The 15,125-nt window shown below is 38.2% G+C and overlaps 1 protein-coding gene across 11 annotated transcripts in view; it reads left to right on the forward strand.

Annotated features, from left to right (window-relative positions):
• Window positions 1–15,125, forward strand: part of camk2d2 (calcium/calmodulin-dependent protein kinase (CaM kinase) II delta 2) — a 48,197-nt gene that overhangs the window by 30,889 nt on the left and 2,183 nt on the right. The window contains exons 13-21 of one of the 11 annotated variants that reach the window (XM_014409067.3): window positions 3,010–3,050; window positions 4,143–4,202; window positions 5,605–5,649; window positions 5,926–5,974; window positions 6,443–6,541; window positions 6,874–6,894; window positions 7,276–7,351; window positions 9,916–10,010; window positions 13,272–13,507. In XM_014409067.3, the coding sequence (XP_014264553.2) occupies window positions 3,010–3,050; window positions 4,143–4,202; window positions 5,605–5,649; window positions 5,926–5,974; window positions 6,443–6,541; window positions 6,874–6,894; window positions 7,276–7,351; window positions 9,916–10,010; window positions 13,272–13,501 (716 nt within the window). In that variant the 3' untranslated portion in view covers window positions 13,502–13,507. The remainder of the gene's footprint in view (window positions 1–3,009; window positions 3,051–4,142; window positions 4,203–5,604; window positions 5,650–5,925; window positions 5,975–6,442; window positions 6,542–6,873; window positions 6,895–7,275; window positions 7,352–9,915; window positions 10,011–13,271; window positions 13,508–15,125) is intronic. The other 10 variants (XM_014409066.3, XM_023153023.3, XM_014409068.3 and 7 more) reach the window with 10 other exon arrangements.

The raw sequence follows: 15,125 nt of genomic DNA on the forward strand, positions 1-15,125 counted from the left end.
GAAGAAGGAAAAAACAAAACTGGAAGCTAAAAAGGCGTTACAGCTGTTAAAGAGATCTTTAAAAAAGTGGGAATTTATGAACTTATCCATCAGTGTAATACCTGCAGTAGAGGATGCGGACATGAGTACTGGCAAATTAAAACTATTATGGATGAGATTAACAAATTACTGAGGTGATATAAAGCTATTATACTGCTTTTTTTAATAAGCTAGTAAAGTTTGATTAAAAACAGTAATGAGCAGAACCTTCCTCAACTTTAAAACTTTAAGGGTTTAAAGGGTTAGATTCAATCTAAGGCATTAAAACACCAAATTCACACATTAGTATATATTAACCAGTGAAGACAGTGGTAGACCAACGAATCAAGAGGTAGATACATAGAGTATAAATGGTTGTAACCAGCCTTGTCTACAGCAGGATATTGGTGATGGTATCGGAAGTACTAGGGGAATAAACTATGAATGTTGTAGGTAGTACACTGACTATGGATAACTATTTCAAGCCCACTTAAACTAACCTGAATTATTAAACCTTAATAACTGATAATAATTTGGTTAAGTACTCTCTGAAAAGTGAATCTTCTGCTGCTTACACCATAAAAAGGTAAAATATGGAGAAACTCTAAGTTTTAAAATGAAATAAAATTGAATTTTAGAAGACTTTAAAAAAAGAAACTAGGCATAAGAATGCCATTGCTAAACACGAGTCATTTATATTTTTCAAGCTGTTTTTCTACCATTCTCTCTCTATTTTGACGCCAAACTTTTTTTTAAATATACATTTCTTTTGACCTATCTCATATTCTTCATGCTCTTATTAGACTACTTTTGCTTTTCATTCTACAGTGAAATGCATTTGTTCATTTGTGTCTCTTTTTATTTATCAGTTTCTTCCTTTTTCAATTTTCTTTCCTTTTTTGTTTGAATTGTGGTAACCATTTGAGGTAAGGATTTTTGGAATGACAGTGAAATGTATGAGGTTGAGCCCAACCAATAAGCATTGGCATTTAGGTCTTATTTTTCATTTAGAGTCATGTTTCCAAAAATGTTGGGACACTGTGTAAAATGCAAATAACATTTTTTTATATATATAACTGACAGTAGTGTAAAGATGTATAAAATGTTAAAGGTGAAAAATGTTGTGTTTTAGAGAAACGCATCCAGATAGAATAGAATAGAATAGAATTCAACTTTATTGTCATTGCACATGCACAGGTACAGGGCAACGAAATGCAGTTTGCATCCATCCAGAAGTGCTTTAGTGATATAGATATATTACAATATATATTAGCAATAATATAGATATGTGAGTATATTACAGAAATGGGTCTATTATGGTATGTTATAATGTACACGGTATGAAGTATGTTGTGAATATTCTATAACTATAAGTATGTACAGGCTGTAGTGAGTACAAGCTATGTACAGGATATGAACAGGATATAAATATGAAAAACTATACAGAATATGAAATAAATAACTTTACAGAATCTGGGATATACAGCTATACAGAAATGGGAACTATGCAAGTTGTAAACAGTTGTAGGATTAAAGATTATCGAATGTACAGAATGATTATTTACACAGAGCTATACATTAGTGCAGTTAAGATAAGTGAGGGTGTAGATAGTTTCTACAGAGGCTATATAAAGTGCTAGTGGTTGTGAGTGGTGGTTCAGTCCATGTTATTATTGTGTTTGAGGGTACAGTTGTCCATTGTGGGTGTGTGTATGTTCAGTCCATGAGTTTAACGTGGGTCAGATGTCAGGAGGCAGAGTTCAGGAGTCTGACAGCTGTGGGGAAGAAGCTGTTCCGGTACCTGGTGGTCTTAGTCCGGAGGCTCCTGTGGCGCCTCCCAGAGGGCAGGAGGGTGAAGAGTCCATGTGATGGGTGACTGGGGTCTTTGATGATTTTCCCAGCCCTTTTCAGACACCGCTTCCTGTAGATGTCTTTTATGGCAGGAAGTGGTGCTCCGGCGATGCGCTGGGCAGTTTTCACGACCCTCTGCATCACATTGTTTTCAGGAAAGTTCTTGCTTATTTCAGAAAGACAGCATCTATTACAACACCTTCCACTTGCTTAGCTGAGCTGCCTGCACTCCTGACATGTTATCCACTGAAAACCTCTGGCATATAATCACATAAGAATTCAACACAAGAAGCCAGAAACTGATGAGAAGCTGAACTCATACATTAAGCAACAAATAGGAAAACATTTCACCTTCAAAGCTACATAACGTCTCACTCCTCCTCAGTTCCCAACTGACATCAAATTCCAAATAAGCATATGCTTGTAATAAATGAAAAGCAATTTTAAAAAAATTGTCAAATTGCCTTGGTATTATTTTCAGTTACATGTGTAGTCTAAATGATTTGTTGATAATTTAATTCTGGTTGTATTTTCTGTTTATACTGTGCCCCTACATTTTTGGAAATAGTGTGGAATAGCCAATCGCGCATGCATGAAAGTATGACATTTGGCATTTTAAAGTGTACTACAGAATCTCATCCTTGCATAAGTGCTAATTTACAATCTCAGAGAAATTTAGAGAAAGATGCAGCATGGATTATTGTAATGCAGTTTAGTGTTAAGTTTCTATGTAACATCGGAAAATAAAGTTAAGGAATAGTGGTGGGAGCATATGCGTAGGTGCAAATATACAAGTGCATGGGTATGTGGGCAAATGTCGACTTAGGAATGTTGTGTGTGAGCCTGTTGGAGATAGTTGGTTAGATTAACCTTTTCATCACCTGCTATATATACACCCAATTAACCACCCACCCTTCAGCCCTGACATGTGAGTAAGTATGTAGTAGGATAACAGCCTTGCAGAAGTTATGTTATTTGGAGCTTCAGTTGGATTGCATTATGGATCTTGCAGTTGGATCTTGCACCTGGAGTTTGGAGATAAGCACAAATTGATATGCTTGCTGCATGTTTGTGTAGCCTCTGGCACAGGACTCTCTTGAACCTCATACTGAAATGTTGTCTCTGTCTTTCCTTCTACAGCAGCTAAGACTTTGCTCAACAAGAAGCCAGATGGCGTTAAGGTGAGCTGCTTTGCACAATGAAGAAAATGCTTTGTTTCTTGCATTATTTTTGTTGGAATGTTTAGTGTCTGAGAAGCCATATTGATTATTATTACTACTGTTATTATGCATTTTGCACTTAACAACATTATCATTCAGGGACAGTCACTCAAAGATGTGGGAAATGGGTATTATTTTCTTAGCTTTCCTAGTTTTCTTAGCTTGTTCGTAGCTTATGTTTCTGGTCTCATCATCCTCTTTTTAAATTATTGATCTTTTTAGTTTTTGTATTTATTGAATTTACCTAAACTCATGTTTTCCATAGTCATTTATAGTGTTTCTTTAGAGTAACATGATGCTCTAGCATACGCGGTTTATCAGTGTGCTTGGTATCAGAGCACATTAGGTCAAAGGTCAATAACAGTCTCCCTTGTTGTATCATGTGATCTAAGGCCGTATGTCTTGGACACAAAAAGCACAAAAAGGAGCACAGCTGTCAACTGATCACCACCTAGGAGTGAGCCAGATCAGATGGTGAGGAAGGTTCTCAGACAGACCTGGAAAAACCCAAACGACTAGTGAGGGTGAACTGGGAACATCTGGTTGAAAGCCCCTGTGTGTAGTGTGTTTAAATCTGGAAGGATTCCTCTTGCTTCCCAGAGAGTCTGGAGACACAAAGTCCGAATGAGCCTTGTTAAAGATTGGAGGCGGAGTGTAAGACAGCAGGAGGGGGGGTTTCCATTTTCAAAATGAGGGACCGGAAATTGTTCTCCAGTTATTGGGGTATCACACTGCCCAGTCTCCTGGAGAAAGTCTATAACAGGGTGCTGAACAGGAGGCTCCGGCTGATTGCTGATTCCATTCTTCACCTTTGCAAAACTTTCAAGAAGGATCATGGGAGTTTGACCATCTTGCGTACATGGGATATTTTGGAATGTATATGTACATTGTGGAAACTTTGAAAAGGTTTACAACCAGGCCATCTGGTATTTGTATGAACAAAGGATGCGCTGTCCCCGCATTCTTCACATAAAGTCAAGAATGTGAGAGAGTGTGTGTGTCTGAGAAGTGTGTATGTGTCATGTCCCTCCCCTCTACACTGCCCCCCTGCAGGTCAACAACAAAGCCAACACAGTGACCAGTCCTAAAGACACTGGCCCTGCCCCTGCACTGGTATACACACACATTCTCATCTACACTCACAGCTTCTTTCACAAAACTTCTATATGTACCTGCCTCACATCCTGTGGAGGAGGTTCAGGTTCACCCTTTCCACATTGTAAGATCATATTCTTTTTGATCTCAACCTTTGATAAGAAGATTTCAACTTTTAAAAAAGACATGTAAGGATATTGTAGTAACGTGGGGTGAAATACATGTCTAGCACCAATAATAGACTATCCCTGAATGAAATAGTGCATATAGACCTTTGTAACTGTGCAGCATGTCCCAGCTCCAGATTTTTTCATCAAGCTATCTATGAAAGATATTTATAATTCAGATTGATGTATTTATGAATTCATTCATCTGAATTAGCAGTGCATGCATGGGATATATACCGCTTGGCCAGTTTGGATTTGCTGAATTTATGCACCGTTAATGTTGGGTTAAAGCAAGTTAAGTCTTTATATACACACGCACACACACACACACGTTTGGATTAAGCTCTAATGAACATGAAGTTCTGTGGTTAGGGTAACCTCTACCTCAACCCCCCCACTTCTTGTGTTCTTGTATTTCTTAAGAAACTCTTCTTCTTTTCTTGCTCTTTTCATTTGTACCATGCATGAAGTCCTTTCATGTCATTGTACTGTACATCTGTTAGATATGCAATTAAAAGTAAAATTGCTGACAGTAATCCACATGTGCATTTTGTAGGATTTGTTACTGGCATAGTTGGTCTGTGCATGACTGTAAGGATTGTGAGGATAGTTGTTCTTTGGGCATGGTGTCTGCTGTCTACGTCAGGCCACATGACTGCCACTATGCATGATGTCAAAGACTTTCTGTCCTCCCATTTGCTGTCAAGTTGATTACGCATGAACACATGCACATGACATCTGTCTTTCCTCTCTTTCTCACTCCATCATCACACACACACGCCCACCCCCAACACACATACACACTCACACTCACACAAGGCCGCTGATGTTATAATCTTATGTAATCTGGGTGAGTGATTAGAAAGACTGAGCTGGTCACCAGGATCAATTCTACAAAAACCCAGACATGTGATTACCAAGTGAGGGCACTGGCTAGGGCTGCTGAGAGAAAATCAGATGCAAAAAAGACCACACAATACAGAAAGAGTGGAAAGAATGAGAAATACAATAAACAAGAAATTGACGCACACATTTGAATTTGGTCTCAGATACATTGTGATGAATAGATTTACAGATAGACAAAGTTAAAGATTGTAATGAGTAATTGATGTAAGTGGTTGGCCATCTTCTTGACCGTCAGTTTTAGAAAATACACAAAATACATTTTCTTCAGAGGTATCTGCCCAATCATAACTTTTCTTGCATTGTTGAAGTATTTGCTCCCACAAGTGCCTATTATATGTTTTTCTTAGGAACCACAGACAACTGTGATACACAACCCTGTGGATGGAAACAAGGTATAACATAAACAAAGTTCACTTTCACTGATGGCTACATTTAATATTAAGTCTGTTTGCTCCTGTACTATAGACTTTCTTAGTAAGAGCTAACAGGAATGTTTTCCAATTTACCAACAAGAATAAAGCAAATTTGCTCATAAATCAGAGTTTATGAGACCATTTAGCTTTTAAAACTCTCCATTTAAGACTTAATTGTATTACAAATGCATGTTGCATGATATCATTAAAGAAGCATGTATTATGTGTCCATAATCTTTTTGTCATTTTTGTCAGGAGTCAATTGAGAGTGCCAACACCACCATTGAAGATGAAGATGTGAAAGGTAGTAAAAACTGTATGGTTTACAGACTTGCAGATCTCTGCTACACTGGTAATGTTAGTCAGTCCTCATGATTTCCAGTCAGACTGGTCACTCCCATCTGTGTTTTTCTAAATCCTGCTTTGTTACGCAGTTAACAGCAGGTTAACTACTCCTGCTCCCATTTAGCTTTTAACTCTTGCAAAATGGAAATTGTTCTGTTCTTTCGTTGTCTTCTCCTCCAACTGCATCCATGTACTCCTAGGTTAATACAAAAATGGGAACACATGCTGCTTTTGTGCCCACCATTTTATGTTTTTATTATTAAATGTTTCCACTCAGCATTTTTTTTACTCTCCTTTTATGTGTTTTTGTTGAGAAAATCTTTTTTTCGCTATGTCTCTCACCATACATGATTATCTTTGTTACGTCTTCTGCCCTTTATACACACTGGACACCCAATCATTCAATCATTCAATCATCCCATCTCAGCCCTTCGTCTGGGCAGCTTAGTGAGTGGTATCTTGAGTTCTAAGAGCCGTTCCTCACAGATGTCTGACTCAAGACAGACTCCCAACTCCTCAATTCAGAGTAAGTCCTCCACAATGGGGAAGATGCCCTATTTTGCTTACCCAGTCATCCCTGTGAGGTAGTGTTCCTTATATATAAAGTGTCTCAAATGCCATGCTCGTGATGTTCAGATCATATCCTTTTCTTAGACCACTGGGTGTTTGCAGTAGTCTGTGATTTAAGAAAGTTACTCCTCAGTGACTATCCCTTCTTCAATAAAATGAAACCTCTGTTTATGACCCTATTTGCTCCTTTCGTCTGAAGGTGAAGGACTTCTTACAGTTTTTAAAAAAAAATATTATTTAACATGTCTGTTGTTTCACAAATTGAGTAATTTTTTCAATATCCCCCAGCCTGCACCAATAACAATAAAGGTAACTGTCAATATTACTTAGTTTAAATCGTTTTTACAGCAAATACTTGCATCTGACATTGGTTTGTCTTGATTCATTTGAGCTTTGTTGGGTGAAATATATTGTCATCCTGCATTTTTCCTGCCTGATATCACTATTAGTCATGGGAGGCTTTCTTCCAGCTTTTTTTTTTTTGGACTCAGACATGAATGATCAAAAATGTTGTGAAATCCTTTCTTGAGCGCCTTCCATTTCTAATAATCTTAAAATCCTGCAAATCCGTAGAGTAGAACTCATCTGAAGCTGATTTGTAGCTGCACTCTGAACATTTGCCTGAAATATAGTAACAACACATTTATTATGCCAGTTTAGCTGATGATTTTCTGTGATCTTGTGTTTTAGCTCGAAAACAAGAAATCATCAAAGTTACTGAGCAGTTAATTGAATCTATCAACAATGGAGACTTTGAGGCCTACGCGTAAGTTCCCTTCTGTTCACGTTTTCCCAGTAACATAACTATAATGTGTATATAATGTGGCCTAATAAACACAGACTCTCTTCCCGCATTTAAGTCACAGCTCAAAACACATCTGTTCAAACTGGCTTATTCGCTTTAGTGCTGATTTTATCTGTTGTCAAGTTCTGCTTTGCAATTTTAACTTATTGTATGTATTCTATGACTATTGCTTCTTTTATTAATTCTATTCTTTTGTAAGGTGACCTTGGGTTTTTGAAAGGCGCCCTCAAATAATATATATATATATATATATTTATATATTTATTAGGGGTGCAACCATACACAAAATTCACGGTTCGGTTCGATACTTTGGTGTCACGGTTCGATATTTTTTCGATACAAAAAAAATGTTCATGCCTTTTTAATTTGTCATTTATTAAATTTTCATGGCACATTCCGCACCACATCTCTGTGCGTTCATCATTTGTTTGAAGCCAGCTCACCTCCTGCAACTACTTTTCCGAGAATACGCGCTTCTTTTGTGGTTCGGACTCCTTCTGACATTTCTTTGGAGGTGGAGGAACACCAAAGTAATTGCTTAAAGGAGCTTCTTCGACATCTTTAAAATAGTTCTAAACAAATGTATGTCCTCCTCCTGAAAATCGGATGTATGCAAACATGCTTTGCAACTTCTTATCTTGTGCCTGTTTTTTATTTTGACAGCGAATGCACACCTGCGGACCACTTATGTGCAGCCCTGGTTATATAGCTCGTCATATTGCAGCCACAGAAATTATTTTGTCCATGAAACCATAAAGCTGCACTTTCTTTTTGCCTTATAGTCTGATTTGTCATAACTTTTCCGTTTTGTGGTAAGCTTTTCTTTGGCTCTCACTTCTTCACCCTGACCTGTCTTATTTGGCTCAGCAGAACTAAAATATTGTGGCGAGCTCAGACAAGGAGGAGACGGAGGTATCGTTTGGTCTTGCTTCCCGTGAGCTAGCCAGGGAGCACAGCCGTTTATTGACATCTGCAGAAGAACACTGCCGCTAGCTAACTGCTCAGCGCGGCAACAGCACAGCAACAACAACAACAACAACAACACACAGGGCGCCCTCTGACCCCGGAAGGACACACTGTCGCAGCGAGAGGGCGTCACCCGTCACTATGGCAACATAAACAAAACATAACTGTACAAACAGAACCCCGAACAGCCCTGACCCACTACAATATATATCCTGCTCCTTTTACACACGCACTAACATAACGCTCAGCGATTCTCTGCGCGATCAACCTCTCACATGTTTAAGCTTGCTGCGGGAGATTTCACTTGTCATGTTTGCATAGTAAGCTAACGATTGATAAGACATGTCAGAGAAATTGGTGCGCAAATTATCATCACTCACCAATCAGTGCTGTCGCTCTCTATACACAGTTTGCGCGATTGCAAAGTGAAAGCAAAAAAACAAGCGCAAATTCAAACGCGATTTCAATATGTCACATATTGACAGTGGCTCACCGATGCCAATGACATAATTACCCAGCTACATTTCCGAAAGAATGCAAAAGCATTGACATATATTTTTCCTTCCTACGATAGGCCGACGGACAGGGCAGAGATAGATTTTGGTAGCCCGACTGGAAAAATCACTAGCCCCAGGACGTCGGGCATTCGATTTTGCGAGCCCTGTATCTGATTGAGGAATCACTCATCTTTGGAAAAGAGAGTTTATTACAGAGAAATGGCTCTTTCCAAAATAAAAGCTATACTATACGCTTCTTCTGGGCTATATTCTCAGCAGCATATTAAACATATCAGGTCCCCATAAGGAGAATCAAGTGCTAACGGCTGTCTAAATGACTCGGGTAAAGTTTGTAGCATGCGTGCTTGTTGTTTTTGTCTGCTTCCACTTGTCTTTGCACTAGGATGATGTCGGCGTAAATGTGCAGTCATATTTGTTGTGTTCCCACTAGTGCTGTCAGCGTAAATCTCGTTGAAATGACGTTAACGCCACAACACGGCAAATCTCCGTTAACGAGCTACTACGGATCGCCCTTGCATGGGGCTGGACGGCCAACACGTTAACGAGCTAACTGTGCTAACACACTAGCTCCCACCCATGTAATTGAGCATTGCCTGGCACATCCAACATACTGTTTTACTTTAGTCCATGACGCGCTTACCTTCAGGGTCATACGTCACATGAAAACCAAAATAGTTCCAAACGCCAGATCTGAATGAGGGTGCCATGTTGCAAGGAGAGCTTAACTTCTGTCTGCTAGCTTGCCCTGCACTCAGTGAATCTGCGTTTGACTACTCCGCCTAGGCTGCACTGTCGAGCGCTGAACCACTGAGCGCTCAACACAGACAGCATCGTCAGAAGGAAAGTTGATAAAATAAATTAAAAATTTATTTTGTATTGTTCGATACATATGTGTACTGAACCGAAAGCACTGTATTGAACGGTTCAATATCGATACGAGTATCGTTGCACCCCTAATAAATAAATATATATATATATAATTTCATAGACTTATTTGCTTGTCTTCTTTGCTGATGCTACATTATGTTTCTGGTGGAACAGGAAAATTTGTGATCCTGGTTTGACTTCCTTTGAGCCTGAGGCCCTGGGCAACCTCGTGGAAGGACATGACTTCCATCGCTTTTATTTTGAAAATGGTAGGTTCAAGACGATTAATTCTAACTTTAGAAAAAAAGCTGCTCTAGCAGTATCTTGAGGACTCATATGGAGAATTGCCTGCAATTTCTGCATTTCAAAAGAAAATCGATAAACTACTAACAACCTGGGTAACATTTGACAAATTAAAATGGAATTAGAAAGAGAATTTGCAGAATTAAAAAGAGAATTTGAAGAGAACTTTTGCTTATGCAAAAGATATCTGCAACTAAAATCTACCAGCTTTTAGTGTAAGAGTTAGAAACAGCTGGCTGACCTCGAATCAGCATTTGATACTAGGAGTAATTAAGGATTATGTTTAAGTAACAGTACTGGAGTCTTTAACCTCCTAGGACCTGGTGTCCACATATGTGGACATCACATTTTGGGTTGTCTAGACCAAAATACAAAATTTTGCTCTACCAGGGCCTGATATCCACGTACGAGGCCATTCTACTGCCACTGTTCTATCAAAATTTAAAACGAATGTCCTCATATGTTGATCTCATTTTTCTCAGAAACAAAAGTCAGGTAAAAAAAATCTGGTAATTCTTTGTTTTTACATTCATCAGGTCCCAATCAGCCCAAATAGCAAAGAGAAATTAAAAATGCATACCATGAAAGAGTTCGGGTCTTAGGAGGTTAAACACAGAGAGTTAGTATAAATATGTTTGCTTACATTGGTATGACAAGATGAATGAACTAATGCACAAGTCGTTTATCTCAGTCACAGTCTGGAGAACTGTTGATTTTTCAGCAGGGGAGAACTTGCATGTTTACATTAAATGTTCTGATGAAAACATATGGTTGAAGAGACCAAACACAATCAATATACTACACTGGAGGAACAAAAAATTTCATTTTGTAGTTTGTTTTAATACAAAGTCGAACATTAAGACTGCTAACTAATTTTTTTGAATCTGCATTCTCCATCTGGTGGTTACTTTGCTGCTGGAACAGCTAAATTTCACCAATGAGGGACAATAAAGGATATTTCTATTCTAAATAACTGCAACTACTAATCTGAGCTGTCAATAGAAATCCCTCTTTAGGGAGCTGATAAAACAGAAACAAGCCAAATAAAAAAAGACCTTGAGGATAGAGCAGGGCGATATGGCCAAAAATATTTATCACGATATATATTTGAAAATTTGCGATAACGATATAACTGACGATATAATTGATGCGAGACAAAATACAACTCCACAACATTACTAGCGCAAAAAGACAACCTTCCATTTATTTTCACTTAAACAAGAAGCTGGTTTTTATGTACATTAAAGCTTTATAAAAATGTAACAGTGCAAATGCAAATTCCTTGCTGAAAGTTTAACCAAAAGGCATTTCCAGTAGAAATGGGCTGACATATCCTGAGCATAACCATGTATAATATCCACTGAAGTTAAAAAGAGGTGCTTTGCAACATTAAACTGCAGTGTGCAGTACGTATTTTTCGGACCATAAGGTGCACGGGATTATAAGGCACATTAAGCGAAACAAAGCAGTCAGATAAATCAAACTTTATTAAACTCATTCTTCTTGCTTCCTCCAATTCTGTACCATTGATTCATTAATGTTGAATTCTCTGGCAGCGGCTCTATTCCCATGTTGTTGCAGTATACTAATGACTAACCTCGTATTGTGGATGGATTATCTCAGTTGTTCTCCTGACTGAAGATTGGTCCTTTTACAGCATCCTGCCATGCGATTGCATTTGTCTCTAACCATGAGGAACCTTAACGTTAACTTTTATAAGTGGAAAAGTGTTAGTGTTGGTCCTCCAGCTTCACTGTTTATGTTATGCTAACATAGCTGTGTCGCTAGCGATCACGTAGCACATCATTATATACCAGCTAGCCCAACTTCAGTAACCCTACAAACGTCACTACTGTTTAGTTTTCTGTCTTCATTTATGTTGGAAGTGATAGCAGAGCTGTACGTTTGATTTTTTTCAGAAATCTCTCAGTCAGAACATGCTATATCATGCTTAGGTAACTAGCGAAACTAGCGAGCTAACTTCCGCTAGCTTCCTGCTAGCTTCTAACTCCGTTAAATGTAATACATTTTGTTTTCATGGATGCCTGGAAGTTAAACTTCATAGTTACACCTGGTAAAGCAGCAATGCTGATCGTTTTATTAAAGATGAAAGAATTTAGACAGTTTTTAACTCTTAGTGATGCTGCAGTGTTCGTTTGACCTGAAGTATACGGAGTTTAGGACCCAGATTACTCCCAGATTTAAGAGCATCTTAGTCCGACAAATACGACAATAATGATGGCCGCTTGCATGTTCTGCAAAAAAATGTGCTTTGTCGTGTATCTGACGGACAAACACCAAACCAGTTCCACATCACGGAAGTTGCACCATTTTTACAAACCAATTCTGGTTCATCTGTTTCACTCAACAATCGGCCATGTGCGTATGAAAACAAAGGCACTGCGCATGCGCGTTTTACTCATATTCTATCGCGATATTTCATTTTCCTATCGTTGCCTAACATTATACCGGTATTACCGTGAACGGTATAATATGGCCCAGCCCTACTTGAGGAAAACAAATGTATGACATATTAATCTTCTTTTCAACATTCACACTATCAAGTACATCTGTGCATGTCAACACCAGTTCATAAATTTGTAAATAGTTGACTTAAGCTTGTCAAAATGATAAATGTGTGCACAGAGCTATGGAAACGTTTATTTGGAGGACATAATGCACAAAAAAGGGATAATATGATTAAGATACCTAAAATAACAAAGTCCAGTTCACAACCAAGTAGTTATTCGGATTGTTGAAAGACAATATTATAGGAACATTACTGGAGTTGGACTGGATTGTTTGTCCTATATCAATATTTAGTTCAGTTTGTTCATATTTGCTGCTAAACTACAAGGGCATTGACTAACCTTGGAGCAAAAAAAAAAAAATCACTCATGAATAATGACTGCTATAAATGGCAGAATGTCCTCAGTCTGGGTAAAAATAGTTCAGATAAACCAGATATGTCCCAGAAACCTCAATCACTTGGCAACCCCATGCTTGTCCACTATCCAGCATCAACATATGGAGACTTCACTTGCTCTGATTTCATATCAGTTAATACTCCAAAGAAGAATCAGCATTTTGTTTTTGATGCAACTGTATCTGCTGTATAATATTAACATAAAAAGGAGCAATTCTTAGCCAACTCTGTGTGGAAAGTGGGGAAATACTACCCATAACATTCACATATTGTGTGGCATCTTTCTCTGTTTCATTTGCAGCATTGTCCAAAGGGAATAAGCCAGTTCACACCATCCTATTGAACCCACATGTGCACCTTATTGGGGAAAATGCAGCATGTATTGCCTATATTCGGCTGACCCAATACATGGATGGCAGTGGCATGCCTCGCACCATGCAGTCTGAGGAGACCCGAGTTTGGCACCGCCGTGATGGAAAGTGGCAGAACATTCACTTTCATCGCTCTGGCTCGCCCAGCATCCCCCAGTAAGAGACAGTAAGAACTGCAAAGCTGAAAATGTGTTTTAGGAAAATAGATGTACCACCTGACTAATGTAATGCAGCTGTGGGCTCCGGGGTATGATCACTGTTGGCTGTTGCACCTAATCAATAGAGGGCACACTCTCTGTGCTTAACCAGCCGCATAGCTTATTTCAGTCAGTAATTATAATTATCTGTTTAAACACTTAAACATCTGTTTGACATTGAATTTATTTTTTAATTATCAAACATTATTCAGATGAAGTTGCAGGAAATGATATTACAGAATATAACCAACAACGATCGTGGAATTATGCTTAGAAAAATGATTCTGTTTATCTGCACCTATATTCTTCTACTCTTTTAAAAATTAAGGTATGAGGTTTCATATACATACTACCATTGTGTGGAATTCGAGCTCAACATATTCAACTTCAATTCATGTTTTGATCAAGCTGTAGTACATTGGTATAAAACTTGCCGTTGTCCAATGTAGTGGATGAGACAAAGAAACAGAAAAGGGGCAGTCAGAAAACCTTGAAGACTGTTTTACATATGCACTATTGCATATATAGTATTACAACAGAAACGGCGAGAATGGAATTATTAAGTAGAATATGAAAACGAAGCTGTCGTAGTACTTTAAGCAGGAAGCATTCTTTATATTTCTAGATGTTAAATGCTTACCTCTAGAGAAACATTCTTGCTTCTGCTTGGTGAAAAAAGGGAGGTAACCAGGATGAGCTGTTCGATGAAGTGTGCGTTCTTTTGTGATTCAGCGACATCCTTTTATTGTTAGAGCAAAAATAATTATACCAGGCTTGGCATTGTCGCTCTTGAATTTCCCCGAAGTTTCCTTACTCCTACTAAGATAAAAAATAAGTACCAGCTATCACTTCACTATTGAGAAAGCAGGGAATTTCTGTATTACGGTATGATGTAATATTAATTTAACCACAACCCCCCTCTATGTCCCGGGCTTCCTACTCTATCACTTTATCAAAGCTTCAAAGCCAATATTTGGTGTGACCACCTTTATTCTCCAACACAATCTGAACTGTCTTAGCTAGCTTTCTTCTAATATCTTTAAGTGGTCTTCAGGAACTGTTTTTCCACAAGGCTCTCAGTAACAAAGTGCCTAAAGATACAAAAGTTAGTTCTTTGTTCATTTCTCTGTTATATGTAGACAAACACTGGTTAGTTAATTCTGTCAGCAAGGTACCTTTTTATGAATGAACAATTCATAGTCTCATTTGTGTGGCCTAATAAGTAAACACAAATCAAAATAAACCACAGCAACAACAACAACAAATCATCTTCTGAAAGTGGCCAGGTCGAATAACTGTGCAAAGAAAACAACTGAAAAAACTTCAGAAAGCCAGGAGAATTATTGCTAAAGACCAATTTGGAAAGAAAGAAAATCTGGCTCCATGGAAGCAAAATATTATAAATGCATGGTGGCTCTATATGTTTGGACGGTATTGTAGCTAGATTATGTAAACCAGTGCTACGAGCACCGGTAGCTAAAAAGTTTCTGAATGATTTTTGATGATTTTTTTCTTTCTTTCTATCTGGGAAGATTAGAATAGTTTATAAATCCATAAATCCATAAAGCCTGTTTCAGTTTAACCGTT

The sequence above is a fragment of the Maylandia zebra genome, linkage group LG6, assembly GCF_041146795.1.
Source record: "Maylandia zebra isolate NMK-2024a linkage group LG6, Mzebra_GT3a, whole genome shotgun sequence".
Taxonomy (NCBI): domain Eukaryota; kingdom Metazoa; phylum Chordata; class Actinopteri; order Cichliformes; family Cichlidae; genus Maylandia; species Maylandia zebra.